Source organism: Argopecten irradians, chromosome 3, assembly GCF_041381155.1.
Source record: "Argopecten irradians isolate NY chromosome 3, Ai_NY, whole genome shotgun sequence".
NCBI lineage: Eukaryota > Metazoa > Mollusca > Bivalvia > Pectinida > Pectinidae > Argopecten > Argopecten irradians.
Genome location: NC_091136.1, coordinates 59203138 through 59229775, shown reverse-complemented (window position 1 = coordinate 59229775; position 26638 = coordinate 59203138). Strand labels below are relative to the sequence as shown.

The window sequence follows — 26638 nt, the reverse complement described above, 5'->3', positions numbered from 1 at the left end:
TGTAGATCTTACACTAAATCAAAAACAGCAACTGGTTTGCTATTCTAGAGCCCATATAAAGATTAAAGGTTGGAATCAGTAATGGCCCCTTGTGATATATAGCCCCACTAGACAATCAATAGTTTGGACTAGTCTTATTGCTTCATCACTATTAATCTAAACACTGAAATTGCTTTTTTTCCTGAATTCCACAATGTTTGATCACTGACTGGCCGACCATTTCTATATAAGAATCACATCAACCTAATATTGGCCACTCCTATGTGTGATGTCATTCTAGACCAGCTCTCCATTAGACACTTTAGATATTTACTGTTTCCAGTCTAAAAAGACATTAAAAAGATTTCATTCTGATGAAATGGACTTCCAAAAGATATTTTTGTATCTGTCTTACTGTTAGGTTGTGAATTACTTACCAGGTGGTAGATTTTCCCTCTGAGTGCTCTCCCCTCGTAAGATTCGGTGTGAATGGTCATCTTGACTTGTTCCATTAGTTAACTCCTCAGTAAAGAAACTTGCTATATTTTTCACATTTCTCATCCGTTTCCGTGGCCACGTGTTACATCCCAGATCCTTGTCAGATTGTTTAGATGAGAATTGTGGTTCTTGGTAATTCTCCACATTATCATAGTGAGGATTGTGGCCCTCCTGGTACATAACCTGCTGAGGGTGGTGACCAACATAATGTGATTGGTCCATCACATGTTGAGAGCTGTACTGTGGTTGGTCAGTATGAATCATATGAGGATGAGGAATATATGTCATGGCTTCTGATTGGTCTGTCTGTATCACATGATGATGAGGACTATAATGTATGGCTTCTGATTGGTTGTTGTTTGTGATATGCTGCTGATAGGTATAATGCATAGAGTCTGATTGATCAGGACCAATCCCATGGTGATTGGGGCTGTAGTTTATCATATCTGATTGGTCTCCTTGGACAGTACATGTGTGGGCAATACGTTGTTCAGCGATGCATCCCTACAAAAGCAAAATTACAATTAGGACCACAAAATGGACAATTATGCTATTCTCTGCTGTATTTTTAAACAAGATTTTTTTTTTGGCATTAATTGAAAGTTATAAACATTTAATGAGGGGTATGGGTCCATATTTTTTAAACTTTGTCACTATAAATCAGAATCCTACCACAGGAATACTTTTCACATTCCTTTAAAACTGCTACCATCACATGTTTTAGATTACTGTACATATTGAAAATCCATTAAAAGAATGAAACACTCCAATGCTCTGGGTGATAAAAGAGGATTCATCTATCCGCCTATCTGAATTTGATTTTTATGATGACAAGCTTCACTTACAGATTTTTCTGTTTTTTAAGATCTGGGTTCAGCACATTCAAACATTGGATAAGGCCCACTAATCTGCTCTATCTTCTATTTGATTCACTCTCTATTTCAGACATCAATCATTACAGGAGCTGGCAATGTTTCAAACACATTTTCACCAATGATAAGTGTATAGAAAGTGAAAGTTGAGGACACCCAAGTCTGTTTAGACTAGAAGGAAGGACCACCTAGCAGGAAATACACAATCCTGGACAATGAAGTAACACTAATCTTAATACCTTGTAATGTTTCTTAGTGCAATCTTTCTGAGTGGGTCTGTTTTGGAGGTTTATACAATGAGTGTATTGCCATTAGTTGCTGATTAAACTGGAGTAAGGGTCATTAGCTTGATAGCTTGAATATTTCTGGTATCATTAGACTATGTTAATATTATTACTAAACATAACACACTACAGATAATGACCGGTACATTACATATATTTAGAAACCTCTTTGCATGGTGTAAATCAAAACACAGTGAACTCAATAACATCTTTATTTAAAATGAAAACATCTGATTAAGAGGTATATATATATATAAGGGAGTGTAATGCAAATGAAACACATCACTGTAGCATAAAAAGTAAGAATTTTCACAAAAATAAACCAAACAAATGGTGGAGAGTGGAAATTTCTGAAAGAATAAATAAACATCACTTTTATATGTAAGCAGAATGAGGAGGTGGTATAGAGAGTTACCTGTGGACCCACCAGTGGCATAGGTAGATGGATCATGTAGCCCTTATAGTGATAGATTGTAGGCTTGTAAAACAAAAACACCAATTTACACTACATTCTCAACATCCAGGTAAGTCAAGGAAAATATTCACAGATCTTACCAGGTGATCACATCCATTCTCAGGCCCTTTTTATATAGTGTGCAGTATCAACTTTAAGAGCAAATTTTGTATGCAGCACATTTTCAATTCTCCACAAAAACGCCTGATAAATGTTGCAATAAAACTGTATCCTGACACCGAAACATGACTGCATTTTGATTGCAATATAAAGTACATAAAAATGTTAAATGATAAACATATAAAACTTTTATGAAATTTTAAATATGATCACTTGCTATTGAAACAAATTTCTGATGTTTAAATTTACATAAGAGTATGAAGAAGACTTTTTTCTAAAATACAGCATTCACAACAACATCAGGCCCTAATTGCTCGAAACAAACTTAGGTCAAAATCTGACTTAAGTAAAAAATTTTCACACAAGTTACATAAAGAGAAAAACTTACGTTTTGACATAAGTCTATACTTTTGTTTGAGAAATCTGGTCATATTACATTCTTCAATATCGTGTTGTCTGGCTCAGGTTGGCCTTTATATCTGTTACATGCAAATGCAATTTTCTCTGATTCAAGTGTATATTTTCATAAGATAGTTGCACTTATTTGAAAGTGAATGTAACACTTCTCCAACCTGAAGTCAGATGTTATTTCACTTACAAATTCTAATACAGTGATATAAGAATAAAACACTACCTACATGACCTATAAGAAGATGCTTGTTAATTTTGATGTTTGTATAGGAAATGTTATCAATATATATACCAACCTGACATTCAGCCATGGCCATAGGTGGCAGTTCCTTGGTGGCCCAGGAAGGCATGGTAGTTTGTTGGGATGACGAGGTGTCCTGTTCTGGGACCTGCTGTTCCTCACCCTCTCTCACCTCCTCCATGTGGTATAACATGGTATGTGGGCCAGTCAAGGTTAACACAAAACAATAACAATAATGGGTGTATATTGGAGGATTACTGAATCAGCAAACAAAAGATAGATTGACCATTGAAAGTCCTTTGAGTTTGCTTTTAGTTATTTTCTTAGGGGTAAGACTAAAAGAAAGGGTGTTTCTATGATAAGGTTATGTAGTTAGAATTAATACATTTTTATAGTATAGCTATTTTAATTACTCCTAATTTCAATTTCTGTATTTCAACAAGGATATATTTTCAGACATGTATTCTTAATAAAGTCATTTAAAATGTAAATACCAGGCATAAACTTAGCATTTAATTGAAATACAACAAATCATACCAGAAAACTACTGATAATTTCTATCAAACTATATGGCTACCTATGCCAGTGTATCAAGTAAAATCTGTCACTTTTATAGAAATGTGCAGACATTATCTCTATCAGAATGTATACTGTATCAGATCACAGCACACTATCATTACATATGTACCTGACCTACAACTGTCACATTATCTGTTAAAGATCAATATCTACCACTTTATTCAATTAGGATAGGTTTTTGCTTTGTCACAATGTTTAAACCTCTAAGCCACTTAACCACAGGACGTATACTGGTATGTCAGATAAAACATTTCTGGTATTACCTTCCTGTACTCCAATACAGCCCTTCATATATGTTTTTGTGAATTTACCTTTTCAGGTGTTATTAATGAGTGCCATTCAATACACGAGTGTTCAATAGTTAAAATGGGTAATAAAGATCCTCACACAGACCACTGGTAATTATTACTGAAATTTATTTATGTCTTATAACTGTAACACTATATGTTATAAACAGTCAAAGATAAATCATCCATAATTCTAGTGCGGACAACATAGCCATATAGAAATCATACTGAAAAACAAAACCTTACACATAAATCACAAATACTCTAAAAACAGACGTTATAGCCTTACCTACAAACCATACAGGAACACCAATATTTTATACATAGATTATACCATATAACGACCATTGTTATCTACCTTAAGACTAAATGATTCTTACATGGGTCTGTCAAGTGGACAAGGATATCTCAACTCGAGTGAAAGATTTTGGCTAATCAACCCAAGGCTTGCCGAGGGTCGATGGACAAAATCTTTCACTCAGGTTGAGATATCCCTGTCCACCTGACTGGCCCATGTAAGGTTCTTTTTCTCACATACTTTACGAGAATTGGTGAAAATTCAGTTGACATGAACGTCACTGTGCATGAAAATGGTCATAGCATGTATTGATGATGTCACTGTGGAGCGCATGTGAGCTGTCTTTTCCCTACCCCAGTAAAAAACAGAGTTATCTTTTCCCTAGCAACCGCAGGATAACCCTGTCAAGTATGGGGGGATATATAAACCTTAGCAGACTGGAATAAGGAAATGAGGGAGTAGTATATGGACAAACAAAAGGATATCCTGTCCTAAACGTACTGAGTCCATGTGTTCTAAGGTCACATACTCCTGATCATGGATCTGATGGTCATTCACAAACGTCTGTAAAATAAAAACCATCATATGTAGAACACATTAAACATAACAAACAGACAGAAGAAGATTCATCATCATAAACATGAAATTTATTGCCATATACATATTTGAATGTCAGCCAAAAAGACGGTAAATATTGTACATGTTATACAGCTGTACTGAGTGCATCAGATGCGCAATTCAAAACATTTGTGCATTATTATTTCTTTTTCAGAAAAGTCTTTTTACCTAAAAATTTGTTTACCAACTGCATATAGCCACACCCACTCTATGCTATAAGTACTTTGTGAAGTCATTCGATATTGAACTACAGGTAATTATGATGAATGTTCTCTTTACTTTGCATAATAAAAGTAACTGATAAATCCTTTAAATACGACTGCAAGACTCTTCATATCACAGTTTGTTCAATAACCTGACAGTAAGGCTAACAATATGTGATCTGAGTTTTATGTCAGAGCAAAGTCTATACCATTAACAGATGTATGAGGATTCACTCTGGGTAGCTTTAAACAAATGTCAAGTAGACCTACATCTATGATACCTCAGTTTTAATCTGTGGAAATTTACACACTTACCCATACATAACATACAAGACAAGTTTTTATGTCAAACACTCTCCCTTCAGTTCACTTACCCCATTTGCTGTTGTCAGGTCCTTGATTTTGAACTTGTTCAGGTAATGATCAAAAGTTATCACAGCGTGGCGCTTATCAACACTTTCTGACTGAAAAGACAGAATTCATTAACAAATTAAAATAATTAATTAAGATCTATTGGCAACATAATAAATTGCACATTAACACTTACTGATCAGGTACTCTCCAACTCTCTGTACATCCTACGGTGGATATTAAGTTATCATTCTATAATGACCTTTTTGTTTGACTATCTTGAGTGTTGATTGAGAGCTCATTTAAGTTTGAGTTTTAACTATATATTGATTGATTGATAACTCATCAATGGGGCATTTTTATCATTAAAATGTTTCAAAATCAAGCTGATGTGAATTTATATAACCAGAATTATTAAGGTGAATACTATGTTCATTGATAGCATTATCATATCAGATCAAGAGAGATATATATATGTCTTACTTATCATAATGTTTAGTACTACGATTGTTGGGGCTCTCAATACAGTACCCTGAGGAATTCCAGAATATTTCAGTAATACCAGATCATAACATTCTTATCCCATAACCACATACTGGTAATTACTGCCTGGGATATGATAGAGTATGGAGTGACCTAAAGCCTGGTCATGTCCTTCAAACCTGGTATGTTACTGAGATTGAGTGAGAGAATATGTGTAGCATGCTGTGGGTCAGGCACAGATGCCACACAACATGGCAGGAATTTGTGGAAGTAGTAAACTGTCAGCATCAAGTTTACACAAATTGTCAGTCCATAAATAATATAGACAACAGAATCCATCTTCTTAAAGTGTTGAAAACATTTAAACCTCTTGTGGACCATAATACATACCTTACACTTATACACGGAACAGTTCCAGTAGACAATTAATTATACACGGAACAGTTCCAGTAGACAATTAGTGATAAAGGATTACACAAAAATACACACAGTATCCACTTAGAAGGACAAATTAAAGCCCATGGATTCCTCAGAAAATACTTGCCTAAAGATGGGAATAAAAGCCCTAAAACAGACTAGAGACATTTTCACAGCTCCAGAAGCTATGGTACGGTGGCAGCCTTTAGATGTGTAGACCCACAGGATTAAATTATTGTGTACATTGTGATGCTTTGTTTGGCACAAAGTCAGAAACCAATCACACCTTTCCTATGTAAGATAGCATGCCAGTGTAGAAAGGCGACTGGCTCATCTGCAGCATGTGATCAAATATGTATGATATCATACCGTATCAAATCTAATTGTCTACAGATTTTCATGAAGGAAAAGGCCTGTATTGTATCATTCTATTGCTTTTTTGTAAATAAAGCTACAAGAGTACTGACAGCAACTGAAATAAGATGGGTGTTACTTGGAAGCCAGTGCAGAATAACAGTTTCAGGGAGAAGACTTAGCAATATCTAATATCAAATCCTTTTAATATTGTCTTTGATAATAAAACTGATCAAAGTCATCAATGGCCAGTGTCTGAAACCCAAGAGTTTAACATCTAAAGAGAAATAATGATGAGTAATCAGAAATAAAGATGCTTCTAAAGCATGTTGTTGTTGACCTCTAAACATTGAGATACACACTGCTTAGCTGTGTCATCAGCGTTTCATGATAATAGAATGTTGACTCCCTTGACCAGAGTTTGACATTGCTGTACTTGCCAACGCTACCTACCAACATCTTGGCTATAGAATGTTAATCAATTTGTTATTCTATACTCATACACCTTATGGTAAGTACAGTTTGTCTTTGTGACCAAACAATTAAACCATGTATATCTTTGAGCCTTAGACTTGACCAGGCATATTGTATTTATTAAATCAGCAACTTAAGAGTTGAAATAATGAAATTCTCTGTGTAAAATACTTCCATGTCTCATTTCCTCCCATTGATTGTGTCATAAATGTACTGAAAATCATGCACATCACTATCACTTTTGTTTTGTATACATTCGATGGAGGATACAACACATACAAATAACAGTAGGAATGAGCTACCAGCTGCTGACAGATAGGATAGAAAACAAACAGAAGATCCAGATCAAACTGATTGTCTTACCCTAATACTAATAGCACTAATACTCGACATCCCTTAGAAATCCTCCTGTCATGATGGTAACAAAACACTTCATCATTAGCCTGGCAGGAAGCACTGCATCACTCAGAGTTATTCCTATTATATATACTTATTAAAGTATAATTGTTCCCAATGCCCAATAACATGTTCCAATACAAGTCTATATCTAGTCCTTGTAATATTGTTCCCAATGCCCAATAACAAGTTCCAATACAAGTCTATATCTAGTCATTGTAATATTGTTCCCAATGCCCAATAACAAGTTCCAATACAAGTCTATATCTAGTCCTTGTATTGTTGTTCCCAATGCCCAATAACATGTTCCAATACAAGTCTATATCTAGTCCTTGTATTCTTGTTCCCAATGCCCAATAACATGTTCCAATACAAGTCTATATCTAGTCCTTGTACTGTTGTTTACGATGACCAATAACATGTTCCAATAATATTAGTTACACAGTTTGTTAGTGACCTAATATGGAAAAATATTGGGTCTAAAATAAAATTGTATCGGGCGAGGCGAAGCCGAGCCTGATACATGTTTATTTTAGACCCAATATTTTTCCGTATTAGGTCACTAACAAATTGTGTAACGAATTTATCCTGTCGAAGATCCTTTCGATAAAGTAACTGCAAAAATGCATTATGTATGGAAACCAAAACAACTCAAACTTAAACAATTTTCACCTCATTGAAGACTCGAATGCGTTGTCATGGTCCATTTCAGTTAAATAATCCTAAATAAGTGTTGCCGATTTCGGTTTGCTTTGAAAGTGGTCATCAGCGCTATCATTCAAACATTTTGTCTCCATATCATTTGATTGCTGTCGTCGCGAAGCGTTACTTGACCGCCATCTTGTTGATAATGGCGTTAGGGGCAAAGAACAACAAGGACATAGTCATTCAGATCCCCCGCCAATGGAGATATATAAGCTGAAGTAAGTTTGATTGTGGAGACTTATGTGTGTGAAAAAAAAACAGGAAAAAGGAAGTTGAGCTAAAGAAAGATGAAGTATAATTCAAGTAGAGCGGGGCTGCAATTGTTGAATCAGGTATACAGCCTTGACATTTATATTAGACTATATACACAAAGATGGGTGGAGTTTTGCAAAGTAACATTTACCATTTACCATGATATTTTCAACAATGTTTCTATGGTTACAGAAAAAAGCAAAAAAGTGAAAACCTAAAAATAGCAAAAGGTACTACTAGACCATAAAAAGAATGGGTCTATGAAGTTTCGTGGAAATATCTCTACTGGTTTTAGAGTTATGCTCAAACGATTCTTACACATGGTTACGGAAAAAATGCAAAAAATGAAAACCTAAAAATAGCAAAAGGCACTATTAGACCATAAGACCAATGTGTGTATGAAGTTTCGTGGAAATATCTCTACTGGTTTTAGAGTTATGCTCCAGAAACCATTCGTACAGACGGACAGACGGACGGACAGACAGACGGAACCCATTTGTATACCCCCCACCAACTTCGTTGGGCCGGGGATAATAACTCTATCGTCCAAACCTAATACGATATCTACTAACCTAATACGACTATATATTGGACATCACGTGACGTCATTTTAACCAATAGAAATACAAGATTCTTGTCTGAGGCGGGATAAAAGTCTATATCTAGTCCTTGTATAGTTGTTCCCAATGACCAATAACATGTTCCAATACAAGTCTATATCTAGTCATTGTATTATTGTTCCCAATGACCAATAACATGTTCCAATACAAGTCTATATCTAGTCATTGTATTATTGTTCCCAATGCCCAATAATAAGTTCCATTACAAGTCTATATCTAGTCATTGTATTATTGTTCCCAATGCCCAATAACATGTTCCAATACAAGTCTATATCTAGTCTTCGTATAGTTGTCCCCAATGCCCAATAACAAGGTCCAATACAAGTCTATATCTAGTCCTTGTATAGTTGTTCCCAATGACCAATAACATGTTCCAATACAAGTCTATATCTAGTCATTGTATAGTTGTTCCCAATGCCCAATAACATGTTCCAATACAAGTCTATATCTAGTCCTTGTATAGTTGTTCCCAATGCCCAATAACATGTTCCAATACAAGTCTATATCTAGTCCTTATATTGTTGTTTCAAATGACCAAGAACATGTTCCAATACAAGTCTATATCTAGTCTTTGTATTGTTGTTCCCAATGCCCAATAACATGTTCCAATACAAGTCTATATCTAGTCCTTGTATTGTTGTTCCCAATGACCAATAACATGTTCCAATACAAGTCTATATCTAGTCTTTGTATTGTTGTTCCCAATGCCCAATAACATGTTCCAATACAAGTCTATATCTAGTCCTTGTATTGTTGTTCCCAATGACCAATAACATGTTCCTATACAAGTCTATATCTAGTCTTTGTATTGTTGTTCCCAATGACCAATAACATGTTCCACAACAAGTCTATATCTAGTCTTTGTATTGTTGTTCCCAATGCCCAATTACATGTTCCAATACAAAATATGTATTAATATTATTAATTTTCCAATAACATGTCTCAGTAAACTTTATATTAAGTCTGTGTATAGTCGACCCTATTGCCCCTATAACGAATGCTGATTTACCTTCAGTCCTGACTGCCTCCAGTTTGTATATTACACCTGTACTAATGAGGAAGCTTGGCCAGTCAGACCAGAGCTAATGACCCATCCTGACCCTGACACACAGATAGGCCATGTGTGTGAGGGGACCTTACACATGTTATACATAGGCTAGCCAGCTAATCAGACTGATCATCTCCCTACAAACACCAATATGTGTCAGGTAGAAGAAATCATTGTCAGTCAATTATTAAGTATTAGCAAGATTAGCCAAGGAGGAACAAGCATAGACAGATACCAGTACCACTGTAAACTAAGTTTCTACATTAGCTACATGTATATCATTAAATACCAGCATGTGCATCCATTGCCAGGCACTCCCCTCTGCCAGGCAACCCCCTGTTATGTATCTCACCTGACATAATCATATACTGACAGGTGCCCCCACTGTTATGTATTCCTCCTAACATAATGATATACTGACAGGTGTCCCATGTTATGTCTCTCTCCTGACATAATCACCTGCTATGTCTATCTCCTGACATAATGTCCTGTTATATCTCTCTCCTGACATAATGACCTGCTATGTCTTTGTCCTGACATAATGACCTGTTATGTCTCTGTCCTGACATAATAATCTGTTATGTCTCTCTCCTGACATAATCACCTGCTATGTCTATCTCCTGACAAAATGTCCTGTTATATCTCTCTCCTGACATAATAATCTGTTATGTCTCTCTCCTGACATAACGACCTGTTATATCTCTGTCCTGACATAATAATCTGTTATGTCTCTCTCCTGACATAACGACCTGTTATATCTCTGTCCTGACATAATAATCTGTTATGTCTCTCTCCTGACATAACGACCTGTTATTTCTCACATAGCTAGCCATGTAAGATAGAGTTGTCCCATGAAAGACAGCTATGTAAGATAAATGTATCTTACATAGCTATGACGTCACAATTGCCGAACAATCAGATGACGTCATATCAGCCAAAGTTGACGTCATTTTTCTTCTCTTTCGATTGATTTGCCGGATTTATTTACCATTTCATTTGTTTAATTTGCATTTCAAACCGTTTTACCTAAGATTTCTTGTTTATATTTATTAATATAAACCAAACTTTGGTGAGCTCTTTCGAATGGCGTTCTTATTTTTAAAATCGATCAATTATTTAAGAAGTTAAGATTTTGTCACAAAATGGCTGATTCACCTTTCGTGCAAGTAACTCGACAAGCAATGTGAGAAAATAACTCTTTCATATGTAAATTATGTAGGATAGAACTATTCCACCCTCGGGTACAGAATTTTGGGTCAGAAACCTCGGCAAGCCTCGGTTCTGACCCAAAATTCTGTACCCTCGGGTGGAATAGTTCTATCCTACATATGTACATATGAAAGAGTCATATAATCTCCTTACCGATATAATGACCTGTTATGTCTCCCTACCGATATAATGACCTGTTATATCTCCTTACCGATATAATGACCTGTTATGTCTCCCTACCGATATAATGACCTGTTATATCTCCCTACCGATATAATGACCTGTTATATCTCCCTACAGATATAATGACCTGTTATATCTCCCTACCGATATAATGACCTGTTATATCTCCCTACCGATATAATGACCTGTTATATCTCCCTACCGATATAATGACCTGTTATATCTCCCTACAGATATAATGACCTGTTATATCTCCCTACCGATATAATGACCTGTTATGTCTCCCTACCGATATAATGACCTGTTATATCTCCCTACCGATATAATGACCTGTTATATCTCCCTACCGATATAATGACCTGTTATATCTCCCTACCGATATAATGACCTGTTATGTCTCCCTACCGATATAATGACCTGTTATGTCTCCCTACCGATATAATGACCTGTTATATCTCCCTACCGATATAATGACCTGTTATGTCTCCCTACCGATATAATGACCTGTTATGTCTCCCTACCGATATATTGACCTGTTATGTCTCCCTACCGATATAATGACCTGTTATGTCTCCCTACCGATATAATGACCTGTTATGTCTCCCTACCGATATAATGACCTGTTATGTCTCCCTACCGATATAATGACCTGTTATGTCTCCCTACCGATATAATGACCTGTTATGTCTCCCTACCGATATAATGACCTGTTATGTCTCCCTACCGATATAATGACCTGTTATGTCTCTCCCTACCGATATAATGACCTGTTATGTCTCCCTACCGATATAATAGTTCTATCCTACATAATTTACATATGAAAGAGTTATTTTTTTCACATTGCTTGTCGAATTACTTGCACGAAAGGTGAGGCAGCCATTTTGTGATAAAATCTTAACTTCTTAAATAATCGATCGATTTCAAAAATAAGAACGCCATTCGAAAGAGCTCATCAAAGTTTGGTTTATATTGAAAATATAAACAAGAAATCTTAGGTAAAACGATTTGAAATGCAAATTAAACAAATGAAATGGTAAATAAATCCGACAAATCAATCGAAATAGAAGAAAAATGACGTCAACTTTGGCTGACATGACGTCATCTCATTGTTTTTTCAATTGTGACGTCACAGCTATGTAAGATAGATTTATCTTACATAGCTGTCTTTCATGGGACAACTCTATCTTACATGGCTAGCTATGTGAGAAAATGACCTGTTATATCTCCCTACAGATATAATGACCTGTTATGTCTCCTTACCGATATAATGACCTGTTATGTCTCCCTACCGATATAATGACCTGTTATATCTCCTTACCGATATAATGACCTGTTATGTCTCCCTACCGATATAATGACCTGTTATATCTCCTTACCGATATAATGACCTGTTATGTCTCCCTACCGATATATTGACCTGTTATGTCTCCCTACCGATATATTAACCTGTTATGTCTCCCTACCGATATATTGACCTGTTATGTCTCCCTACCGATATAATGACCTGTTATATCTCCTTACCGATATAATGACCTGTTATATCTCCCTACAGATATAATGACCTGTTATATCTCCCTACAGATATAATGACCTGTTATATCTCCCTACAGATATAATGACCTGTTATATCTCCCTACAGATATAATGACCTGTTATGTCTCCCTACCGGTATAATGACCTGTTATGTCTCCCTACCGATATAATGACCTGTTATATCTCCTTACCGATATAATGACCTGTTATGTCTCCCTACCGATATAATGACCTGTTATATCTCCTTACCGATATAATGACCTGTTATGTCTCCCTACCGATATATGACCTGTTATGTCTCCCTACCGATATATTAACCTGTTATGTCTCCCTACCGATATATGACCTGTTATGTCTCCCTACCGATATAATGACCTGTTATATCTCCTTACCGATATAATGACCTGTTATAATCTCCCTACCGATATAATGACCTGTTATGTCTCCCTACCGATATAAGACCTGTTATTCTCCTACCGATATAATGACCTGTTATATCTCCCTACCGATATAATGACCTGTTATGTCTCCCTACCGATATAATGACCTGTTATGTCTCCCTACCGATATAATGACCTGTTATATCTCCCTACCGATATAATGACCTGTTATGTCTCCCTACCGATATAATGACCTGTTATATCTCCCTACCGATATAATGACCTGTTATATCTCCCTACCGATATAATGACCTGTTATATCTCCCTACCGATATAATGACCTGTTATGTCTCCCTACCGATATAATGACCTGTTATATCTCCCTACCGATATAATGACCTGTTATGTCTCCCTACCGATATAATGACCTGTTATGTCTCCCTACCGATATAATGACCTGTTATATCTCCCTACCGATATAATGACCTGTTATATCTCCCTACCGATATAATGACCTGTTATGTCTCCCTACCGATATAATGACCTGTTATATCTCCCTACCGATATAATGACCTGTTAATGTCTCCCTACCGATATAATGACCTGTTATGTCTCCCTACCGATATAATGACCTGTTATGTCTCCCTACCGATATAATGACCTGTTATGTCTCCCTACCGATATAATGACCTGTTATATCTCCCTACCGATATAATGACCTGTTATATCTCCCTACCGATATAATGACCTGTTATGTCTCCCTACCGATATAATGACCTGTTATGTCTCCCTACCGATATAATGACCTGTTATATCTCCCTACCGATATAACGACCTGTTATATCTCCTTACCGATATAATGACCTGTTATATCTCCCTACAGATATAATGACCTGTTATATCTCCCTACCGGTATAATGACCTGTTATGTCTCCCTACCGATATATTGACCTGTTATGTCTCCCTACCGGTATAATGACCTGTTATATCTCCCTACCGATATAATGACCTGTTATGTCTCCCTACCGATATAATGACCTGTTATGTCTCCCTACCGATATAATGACCTGTTATGTCTCCCTACCGATATAATGACCTGTTATATCTCCCTACCGATATAATGACCTGTTATGTCTCCCTACCGATATAATGACCTGTTATATCTCCCTACCGATATATGACCTGTTATGTCTCCCTACCGATATAATGACCTGTTATGTCTCCCTACCGATATAATGACCTGTTATATCTCCCTACCGATATAATGACCTGTTATATCTCCCTACCGATATAATGACCTGTTATATCTCCCTACGATATAATGACCTGTTATATCTCCCTACCGATATAATGACCTGTTATATCTCCCTACAGATATAATGACCTGTTATATCTCCCTACCGATATAATGACCTGTTATATCTCCCTACCGATATAATGACCTGTTATATCTCCCTACCGATATAATGACCTGTTATATCTCCCTACCGATATAATGACCTGTTATATCTCCCTACCGATATAATGACCTGTTATATCTCCCTACCGATATAATGACCTGTTATATCTCCCTACCGATATAATGACCTGTTATATCTCCCTACCGATATAATGACCTGTTATATCTCCCTACCGATATAATGACCTGTTATATCTCCCTACCGATATAATGACCTGTTATGTCTCCCTACCGATATAATGACCTGTTATGTCTCCCTACCGATATAATGACCTGTTATGTCTCCCTACCGATATAATGACCTTTTATATCTCCCTACCGATATAATGACCTGTTATGTCTCCCTACCGATATAATGACCTGTTATGTCTCCCTACCGATATAATGACCTGTTATATCTCCCTACCGATATAATGACCTGTTATATCTCCCTACCGATATAATGACCTGTTATGTCTCCCTACCGATATAATGACCTGTTATATCTCCCTACCGATATAATGACCTGTTATATCTCCTTACCGATATAATGACCTGTTATATCTCCTACCGATATAATGACCTGTTATGTCTCCCTACCGATATAATGACCTGTTATATCTCCCTACCGATATAATGACCTGTTATATCTCCTACAGATATAATGACCTGTTATATCTCCCTACCGATATAATGACCTGTTATGTCTCCCTACCGATATAATGACCTGTTATATCTCCCTACAGATATAATGACCTGTTATATCTCCCTACCGATATAATGACCTGTTATATCTCCCTACCGATATAATGACCTGTTATATCTCCTACCGATATAATGACCTGTTATGTCTCCCTACCGATATAATGACCTGTTATATCTCCCTACGATATAATGACCTGTTATATCTCCCTACCGATATAATGACCTGTTATGTCTCCCTACCGTATAATGACCTGTTATTCTCCCTACCGATATAATGACCTGTTATATCTCCCTACCGATATAATGACCTGTTATTTCTCCCTACCGATATAATGACCTGTTATATCTCCCTACCGATATAATGACCTGTTATATCTCCCTACAGATATAATGACCTGTTATATCTCCCTACGATATAATGACCTGTTATGTCTCCCTACCGATATAATGACCTGTTATGTCTCCCTACCGATATAATGACCTGTTATGTCTCCCTACCGATATAATGACCTGTTATGTCTCCCTACCGATATAATGACCTGTTATGTCTCCCTACATATAATGACCTGTTATGTCTCCCTACCGATATAATGACCTGTTATATCTCCCTACCGATATAATGACCTGTTATGTCTCCCTACCGATATAATGACCTGTTATATCTCCCTACCGATATAATGACCTGTTATATCTCCTACCCTGACATAAATGACCTGTTATTCTCCCTACCGATATAATGACCTGTTATATCTCCCTACCGATATAATGACCTGTTATATCTCCCTACAGATATAATGACCTGTTATATCTCCCTACAGATATAAACCTGTTATTCTCCCTACGATATAATACCTGTTATATCTCCTTACCGATATAATGACCTGTTATGTCTCCCTACCGATATAATGACCTGTTATGTCTCCCTACCGATATAATGACCTGTTATATCTCCCTACCGATATAAACGACCTGTTATATACCTGTTATATCTCCCTACAGATATAATGACCTGTTATATCTCCCTACCGGTATAATGACCTGTTATGTCTCCCTACCGATATATTGACCTGTTATGTCTCCCTACCGGTATAATGACCTGTTATATCTCCCTACCGATATAATGACCTGATATATCTCTCTCCTGACATAATGACCTGTTATGTCTCGCGCCTTACCACTAAAAGGTACCCTGTGTTATATATACCAATCCCCAGACCAAATATTATGTACACTTTTGGTAGTAGTCTAAATTTATATTTATCATACATATAGGCCCTTTCTATTGTCTGCATGATGGTGAGTTACTTCAACATCATTTATCAACATTTCTGGAGGAGACTGTAGTGGGTATATTTGACTAATCATACCTTCAGTATATTAAGCCCCTGTCCCATGATATTTGGTTACCCTTTACTGTGAATTACTATGATAATACCTGCTATTGAAACATTTACTTCATGGTACACCAGATCAAATTTTACTGTGGCTGACCTCGTTAAATCAGGTTGAATCAAATCTAACCCTCATATACAGATGCTAATGGATCAATAAACTTGGAATGAACAGCAATAAACTGTATGAATTCCTGATACCAAATGCCTTTAAAACCAGTATCCTGAGAAATGAGGTTAAAGTATACTTACAAACTTGTAACATTCTAGTATAAGTTTCACTTTTCATCTTGATCATTTCTCCTACATGTATTTGATGCATTGGCAGTCCATGGTAATGGACTTTTTACCATGATACAATCAGTAATTACATTAATGGAGTCCCTTATTTAGTGTGTGGCTTCTATTAGCTGTTCTGTGTGTGAGATATTACAGAGTGTAGCAGGTTATAACTATTAAGTTCTGAGTTTCATGTACCCCAAATGAGACTACAGCAAAAGGTAGTCATAAGACTCCCATTTGGAAATGGTATTCAGTCTTAAAAAATATCACATACTGTAAATTATCAATTAACACAGTAAACTAATTACAAGTATTCCATACTGTAGTTGTGCTGATAATTCCATACAGTGAATACAGTCTGTTTCAAATACAGCAGTTATGGATACCCGATGCAGTACAGCCTCTGATTATCAGATACTTTAGTCCTTAACCTATTACATGCTGTAGTCTTAAGAATTGCATGAAGCTTAGTCAGAATATTTCAGAAATTTAGAGTAATATCAGTTCAACCACAAGCATTTGCTTTTGTGTATAAGCCTGGTAGTCCTGTATCCAATTGCATGGGGTGTACCCAGAATGTCCAGATAGTACCAGGTAGAGAAATGAGAATCAATGCTTGACTGGGTGCTAAGATAACATGATACTTTAGTTAAATCTTACTCAAATCCTCTACTAACAAACAAGCAATCAATACACTTCTTAGTACCAAAGTAAACCATGGTTATCTAACAGGATTTAGTCTGGTAAAGTTTGGAACTTTGGTGGAAAATCAATGACAGGATCTTAACCTTAGATTCACCACTTAATCTTCAAACGAGTTTTTCTCGATGAATTCCAAAAGTCCCAAGTCTGACCAGTAAGTCACTCATGGCCAATCAGACCACATGTTATATAAACATTTGTTTAGTGTGATCAGTAAGAATGTTTCAATCTCTCATGAATATTTTATCTACACAGCCGGCAGGATCTACTAAACCATTCCTCTACTACAATGACCAATATACATACCATATAGATCTGTTCAACAAGATAAATCTATTGCATTTCGACATTTTGCTGACTCCTAAACATTCTGTCCCGAGTATTTCCATGTGATCAGACAGCGTTACAAAGTGGTCAGCAGAGCGAAGATCTATGTATAGTAATATATACCTGTCCAACACTCGTAAGTCAGGCTTTACCATCAACTGGGTGCTAAAAAAAGGTCTATTTGTAAAATGTATGCTTATTACAGGTTACCTATGTACAGGTGTAAAGTTTCAATGGAGCTGAACTTCAGGGATTGGGGACTGTTTGCTAAGTATTGTGATCACCCATACAAGGCCATACATCTCTATAACCCTTTCATCTCTATACAATATACATGTCCTCACAAACATGGCCACACCTTATACCTAGTGTTAAACTGTGGGTCCACTCAACAACATCTTAATTTAGCCATACATTCTGTATAAGGATAGCCAATGAGTTTTGTCTTTATATGAACACTATATCTTAGACCTGATACCAATCATAACCAATTATAGGCAGTAAGGTATTCAGGCATTATTTGATTGATGTCAGTAGAGAGAAATACCTGTTTTTTCTGAAGTATTCAATATATCCAACAAATCACATAATTTTGATATTGTCATACCACAGTCATGATTTACTGAACTCCAATCTTTTGTTTCATTTCCACACAGGTATCCTTATCAGAGTGCACTACAAGGTATATATGTCTCCTTATAATAAATGACATATACTGCAGCCACTACAGGTATTCCCCTAAAATAAATTACAATATCTAAACATCTACAGTGGATGTCTACACAGAGTTTTTAGGATGTAGATGGTTGTAAGTTAATACAGCGTGACACCGGCCCCCTCACAACAAATATCAGGTCAGGTCAACCTTGGAAATCTCATTAAATGTCTTCCTCAGACTTTCACATTCACTTTGTAAGATTGGTTTTTCTTTGAAACTCAATATCTGTTAGGGTGTAAAATCTGGTCACGCAAACCTAACAGGTCTAGAATAATAAAACCCCTAAGATAACTACCACCAATTCAATCTTGTTTGTGTTATATTTCTACTGTAATTACTTTCTGTGACACATATTTATCATTTCTAATGGAGGGACTTTAACTCCACACTCTTCTCTAGATCTCAACTGTTAAAGCTTTCTGTTAACAGCTCTAAAGGAATTACTGAATTGCGTAATTAAAAGATTTTGCTTCCTGATACTTGGTTTCTGATATGTTCCAGTTTACTTGGTCAATGATCTTTTTTCTACTGTACCAATTTATTTGGCATGCATAGGTATGAACTATTCTACAACAACAATTGTTTGCCAAGTGAATCTTGTCTTTATACCAACTTGTTTGGCCAAAAAGGACATTTCCATTAAGCCAACTAGTAGCTACCAACTTGTTAGTGCTTATGAATCTTTCCGCTATACCATTTTATATACCAATTTGTTTGCCAGCTATGCCAAGTATAAGACAACCTTTTGTCATGCCAGATTGTAAGGTAAATGTTTTGTTTCTGTTTTGCCAACACTTCATAGGCTAAAAAATCTTTCTCTTTTTTTATCGATTAACCGACTCATGAATTTTAGTTTCATCAATTTGTTTGTCCAATTAAACTTACTAAGCCAACATGGCAAGACTTTCTGTTTATACAGTTTGTTTTTAGATGGAAATTAAAGGTTTTTTCTTTGGCTTAACAGAAAACATTTGATGATTCCATTTTCACTTCTACAATCTGCCGGATTATTTGTTAAGGAGTAAGACTACCAAACAACACTTGTTTCCACTTATATCTCAATAGAAATTAAAATCAAAACTTTTACATATTTGTTTAAGTTGAGGTATTACAATCCATACTGAAAACATCCAGTGGTAAAACTAATACAAACGGACTACGTTACAGGTTAGCCTGTATAAGGAGCTGTGGTTAGTGCTTCTGATTACGTCTACATTAATGTTGTGATAGTGGAACAGACCTCTCCCTCCAATCTACAGTAGAGTTGCATTAATATTATGGTAGCTAGTTGTATTATGATAATGGGTTAAGACCCTAATCAAACATACACCTCAATTCTCAATACAAAACAAACCATTTTGTTGTATATATTACTTTGATAGATTTACAACTCCCCAAATATTGCTGTTACAATAGACTTGAAGTATTTTAGACAATAATGCCAGTTTCAAATGCAATTCATAGAGACCACTTTTGAAAGAATCGCAGAAGAAACAACATTCTATATATTATGTACCTTAGCTGTGCTGATCACTGATGACCTTACAGTTAATCTAGAAACAGTACCCCATCCTGTGTTTAAGCTTTATCTATATTTTTTTTCTCAGCATGAAAAAGTTGGTACAGTTATGTTAATAGTAATACTGCATAAGATTGTCCAAAAGATACCAGAACCCATTTGTAAACATTGATGTTGCTTGTCCCTGTCCTGTTTGAATAACAGTTTTTACTGTTTCATGATTTATTGTAAGCATGTACCTTCCCTGGGCTCTGAAGGCTATATGGAGCTGGTAATGCATAAATTTTATCTGAATACTAGATATTTTGTATTCAGTTATGATGGGAATTTTACAGCTTTCTCACTCGGCTACACCATAGAATCCATTCAAGGCTCTCCAACAAGGTGACCTACTATCATTTAGAGCTCTTTTACATCCAGGTATAAAAATTTAAGAGATTTATTTTAGCCACCTTACATGGTTATACTGTCAACAGGTTGTCGCATGTAGACCTAGTTGAGACACCTTATCCAGATCCTCTTACTGAGAGTAACACCTCCTTACAAAGCCTCAGTGTAGATTATACCTACCCAGAGACCTACCATTCAATATACTTACAGTGTTACCCCTACAGAGGTGAGGAGAACTTATCCAGGGCATCCAATTAATCAACACTTTTAAAGTTTTAAGGGTGCCCTCCCACCCCAAGCACCTGTTAGTCGACAACCCTGTAAGTCTATACCTAGAAACTGTCTACCACCCCCTACATAGATCAGTCAACAGCCCAGAGAAAGGAAGCCTGTCTCCCAAACCCCCCTCGGACCATGAGATGACTAACTAGAACTTCACACAGGCTTTTTGAAAACCACATTGGATTGAAAAATAAGAAATATATACAAGAGGTGATTCAGTTAAAAGTATATCCTGATACCATCCCACTTAGATTACAATGGATACTTTCTCAGTCAAGTTAATTAACATGACTGACGCAAACAAACACATAAACAATGTATAGCAACCTATCGCATTGATGTAGGAGGGCTTTTTAAGCCGCACAGATTTATCATAAAACTACTGAAGGTGAACAGGAAAGCTCACGGATACTGTCACTGATAACATAACACTTTTGTTTTATGGAAATATATTTCAGTTTCCATTTCAAAATCAATATTATATTAAAATGGTTCAATAAATGTTTTAAATTAATTTCAATTCAAATTAATGAAAACTATTTTGAATTTCTATTGCTATACATGTAGATATGTTTATAATGTCCTGATTGTGGATCAGATATGCAGGGGACACATTTATACCGATTTAAAGGGATCAACGTCAATTAGCAGTGCAAGATATCACCTGATAAAGGCTGTAAATGTCAACTCACCTGACACAACTAGAGGACCATCACTGCTAGTCCCAGCACCGACCAAAACATCCAACACACAACATCCAATATAAAACAGGACACAAGGTCTGGCAGTCCTTCCTTAGAAGGCCTCAGGTGTAGAGGATATATAACTGGTCTAGAGGAATCCTGAAGCTCCTACCCCAGTAATACCCTGAGTTCACCCGATCAATATACACACACATATCTGTGTGTCTATCAATACACATACTGCCCGATATCACATACACAATCATACACTCATTTATACATCTACCTGTCCCTCAGGTATTTCAAACCAATTTAGAAATATAATTATGACTGTGAAAATAGAGGTATCACACAATATCTTACTGACATAACCTTTAGTCTAACGGTACTTGACAGCTGGCTGATCTACAGCTTCAGGGGATATAGATTTCCACATGGAATGATAGCCTGACCTTTCAGGTCAACTTACCAGCGATTCCAGGTATATGGAAGATTTCTTGACAGACTGTCCAGGAAAATGATGTCTGAGGACACTGTATGGTGACTGAGGCAGGGAAGATTGATCCCTAACTGACCATGTGAACGTCTTCAATGATCACCGGCTAAACAGGTTTCCATCACAAACATTGACTCATTCACGATCTGTGTACACACGGTAGCCAGTATGTAGTGTGCTCGGGATATGGGGCAAGGGGAGACAACACTTGTTGATGTTGGAAACCTCATTAGCACTTCAATCACAACACCAATGTTTACACACACACAAGACCGTGATGTATGCTCAGCCAGGTTTATAAACAGTGTACGGTAAATATATATTCTGACACTTCCATTACAAGAATAGTTATAGACCCAAAACAGTCACATTGTAAACTGATCCATTTTAATTCCAGTAACTTGTTTGATCTTTAGGAAACATTCTGATGAATGATCTTGTCATGGAACAATCTCACTCAATGTAGACTTCCAAAAAACACTCTACCAACCCCGCTAGATCTATAGCCATGAGTTTTCATCATCTTAATATCTATAAATTAGATAATAGAGGTGTACAACAAACTGTTGCTAATAAAAGAAACAATTTTATGTCCAAAATCATTTCTGGTCTCCTCTTTTTTTTCCATTTTCTTCAAATTCTTACCATTTTGCATCATCAAAAAAACTGAGTATACGTACCCTGACCACAATATCGCATTCCTCGCGGCCCATAAACAACATGGTTTTAGGCAGTTTGTAGCGTTCCCCGTCCCCATCCACAAGACACCAGTCTTGTACCTGCGCTGGGGCGGGGTCCTGAAATTATAACACAGTTTGGTTAAATGAATAAAGTAAAACTTTAGTATACAAAATAAAAAATTCAATATGGAAAAATGAAAAAAAATAATCGATTTAAGTTAAGTTAGGAATATCAGAAATTTCTATAGATGATGTTTTACCAAAGAAACTATTACTATGGATAAAAACTTAATAGAATTTAATAAAGTTCCAGCTCTCCTAAAAACTCTTATTTGCTACATAAAATCGGCATTAAGCAAAACTAAGAAAACAAGAATAGTATCTATATAGTGGGCAAGTTAAAACCTAACAATGTTTTTTTCTTGTTGTGGTATAGGGAGAAATTCTTTCCACACTCTGATCTAGCCAAGGTAGCTACTTTCCTCTTTTTATTTCAATCTTTCTATAAACATTGTACAGAAGAACTTTCACACCTGTTTTTATACTGGAGCAGATGTTCAACTGCAGTTTCTTATGTATTATTGGTCTACTGGTTAAGGCTCAACACTTTAAGGTTGATCGTAATGTTACCTGTAAATTAAAGAGTCACTGACAATTGAAGCAATCAATTACCTTTTTTTTTGTATAGGAGTTTTAAATGTACTGACATTTTTCTCTAGGCAATATTACAAGAACCTTCAGTATAGTTCCCTTACCAGTAGACATTGATGATGTGCTAAGCATCAACATTTGATAAATTTTAATAACGTTATCTTTGGAGGAGCTAGATACCAAGGATAAGTCCTGTTTACCCAGTCTACATAACTATATGTTAAGCGAGTGGCTGATAATGAGGAATGTGATTACTTATCCTTGGTTACTACAGGTATGCTTCCTGTAACATCATGATACCCTGGTAGATTAAACTGTTATTGCTTACACAAGTTATTAAAGCTGGAAATGTTTACCTCAAACCATAGATAAAATAGGAATTCATCCCCATCATATCAAAAGTAACTTCTTAATGAAAGTAAAAGGAACTAATTAAGGGAAAGATGGAAAACTGGTGCAATGTAGCTGCACTGGAAAATGTATAACTTCAAAACCACATATTATCACATAAATTTACATCTCTGTACATGACCCAATACTAGCATGACATGATAAAGAAATCATGGTAATAGTCAAAAGTTATCACCAAAATTTACTTAAATAGCAGCAGGAATGTGAAAATACTGTGGATTCCGATCATTTTTCTGAATAATCTGCATAACTATTTCTCTAAATTAGAGACATGAATATTTTTGTAGCAGTATATATACATGTATGTCAAAATATGTACCATGGTAATGTAACAAGCACTAGGCCTCCATGCAATGATGTACACATTATATATAGTAACATCTATAAAGCATAGTTATGTATATAAACTTAAAATTCTACCACATGTTCACTAGACTGAAACAGACGCAAGATCACTGAACCTTCAAATGAGTAAAAGGAAAAAATAAAATCTCTTTCAAGATTTAAGGATAAAAATCTTCTAACTTTATAGCTACAAACAATTGTTGATCTGATCAAGTATAAATTATATTCCAGGATGTGTGGATATTCAGAGCTGTATCAGAATCTAAACTGGTCATAATGTAAACCACAAGTAATTGCTTATAGCTAACAAATAGAAACCTTGATGGTGGTATAGCACATACATTATTTTAAAGAAATAGATTTCTCTCATACTTCACAAGGATATCCCGTGGTTGCTAGGGGAAAGATAACTCTATTTTACACAGGGGGGTGTAAGACAGCTCACACACGCATCTTTTGATGACATCATCTTATTGTCATTAAAAGATGCGACGTAGCAGCGGCCTGTATTGTCGATGATGTCATCAATTTTGACGCATAACGAAGTTCCTTTGTTCATGATGCGATGAAAATACGAAAATACTGAAAAACAACGGGACTTTCATATTTTTTCAAATAAGTATGGGAGAAAAAGAATCAAACATGGGTCTGTCAAGTGGCCAGGGATATCTCAACCCTTGTGAAAGATTTTTGGCCATCAACCCTCGGCAAGCCTCGGGTTGACATACCAAAATCTTTCACTCGGGTTATATTTTTTCAAATAAGTATGGGAGAAAAAGAATCAAACATGGGTCTGTCAAGTGGCCAGGGATATCTCAACCCTTGTGAAAGATTTTTGGCCATCAACCCTCGGCAAGCCTCGGGTTGACATACCAAAATCTTTCACTCGGGTTGAGATATCCCTGTCCAATTGACATACCCAAGATTCTATTAGTCCCTGCCCTTATGAACTGGGGGGAGGATTGGACAGGATGGGACCGTAACAGACAGGGCTGACAATGATAATACTGGATAACCCCCTCTCAAACAATGTATACCAAGGACAAAGGTATTGTGTCATCTAGATTACTGCAAAAGGCAAAATTTTGGATCAGACACAACCATAAGACACAACCTAGGTTAGACACAACCTTGGATAAGACAGTCTTTGATCAGACACAGCCTTGGATAAGGCAGTATTTGATCAGACACAACCTTGGATAAGGCAGTCTTTGCTCAGACACAACCTTGGATAAGGCAGTCTTTTATCAGACACAACCTTGGATAAGGCAGTCTTTATCAGACACAACCTTGGATAAGACAGTCTTTGATCAGACACAACCTTGGATAAGCCAGTCTTTGATCAGACACAACCTTGGATAAGGCAGTCTTTATCAGACACAACCTTGGATAAGACAGTCTTTGATCAGACACAACCTTGGATAAGGCAGTCTTTGCTCAGACACAACCTTGGATAAGACAGTCTTTGATCAGACACAACCTTGGATAAGGCAGTCTTTGATCAGACACAACCTTGGATAAGGCAGTCTTTGATCAGACACAACCTTGGATAAGGCAGTCTTTGATCAGACACAACCTTGGATAAGGCAGTCTTTGATCAGACACAACCTTGGATAAGGCAGTCTTTGATCAGACACAACCTTGGATAAGGCAGTCTTTGCTCAGACACAACCTTGGATAAGGCAGTCTTTGCTCAGCCACAACCTTGGATAAGACAGTCTTTGATCAGACACAACCTTGGATAAGGCAGTCTTTGATCAGACACAACCTTGGATAAGGCAGTCTTTGATCAGACACAACCTTGGATAAGACAGTCTTTGATCAACACAACCTTGGATAAGGCAGTCTTTGCTCAGACACAACCTTGGATAAGGCAGTCTTTGCTCAGACACAACCTTGGATAAGGCAGTCTTTGCTCAGCCACAACCTTGGATAAGGCAGTCTTTGATCAGACACAACCTTGGATAAGGCAGTCTTTGCTCAGCCACAACCTTGGATAAGACAGTCTTTGATCAGACACAACTAGGGATGGGTATCGCGAAAAATTTTGTATCGCGATATATCACGATACATCATAAGTGTATTATGATACGTATCATGATATTTTGGTATTATTTTTGTAGAATAAGAATTGCATGGTTTTTTCTGTCAATCACCTAAAAAGAGTATGAGATAAATGTTTTGTCAATATATAACTTTTATCTTATTTTTATCTAAAAAATGCGAGATAATGTCTGTGTTACTTCCGCTCGATGTTTTGCAAACACTTACTACTGGACAGGACTCAGTAGCTGGGTGATGGCGACGCAAGTGAGTCGTCAGGTTCCTTGTTCCGCCACTACATTTAACGATTGCCGTACACAATCGAC

At 36.4% G+C, this 26638-nt stretch overlaps 1 protein-coding gene across 8 annotated transcripts in view; it reads right to left on the bottom strand.

Moving 5' to 3' along the window:
* The window catches only part of LOC138319236 (centrosomal protein of 170 kDa-like), a 102528-nt gene that overhangs the window by 39929 nt on the left and 35961 nt on the right, over positions 1–26638 (bottom strand). For 6 of the 8 annotated variants that reach the window (XM_069262237.1, XM_069262233.1, XM_069262238.1 and 3 more), the window contains exons 2-6: positions 22863–22979; positions 5219–5308; positions 4509–4587; positions 2915–3057; positions 417–981 (exon numbers count right to left, since the gene is read on the bottom strand). In XM_069262237.1, the coding sequence (XP_069118338.1) occupies positions 417–981; positions 2915–3057; positions 4509–4587; positions 5219–5308; positions 22863–22979 (994 nt within the window). Of the gene's footprint in view, positions 1–416; positions 982–2914; positions 3058–4508; positions 4588–5218; positions 5309–21695; positions 21841–22155; positions 22334–22862; positions 22980–26638 lie in introns of those variants that run through there. The other 2 variants (XM_069262239.1, XM_069262240.1) reach the window with 2 other exon arrangements.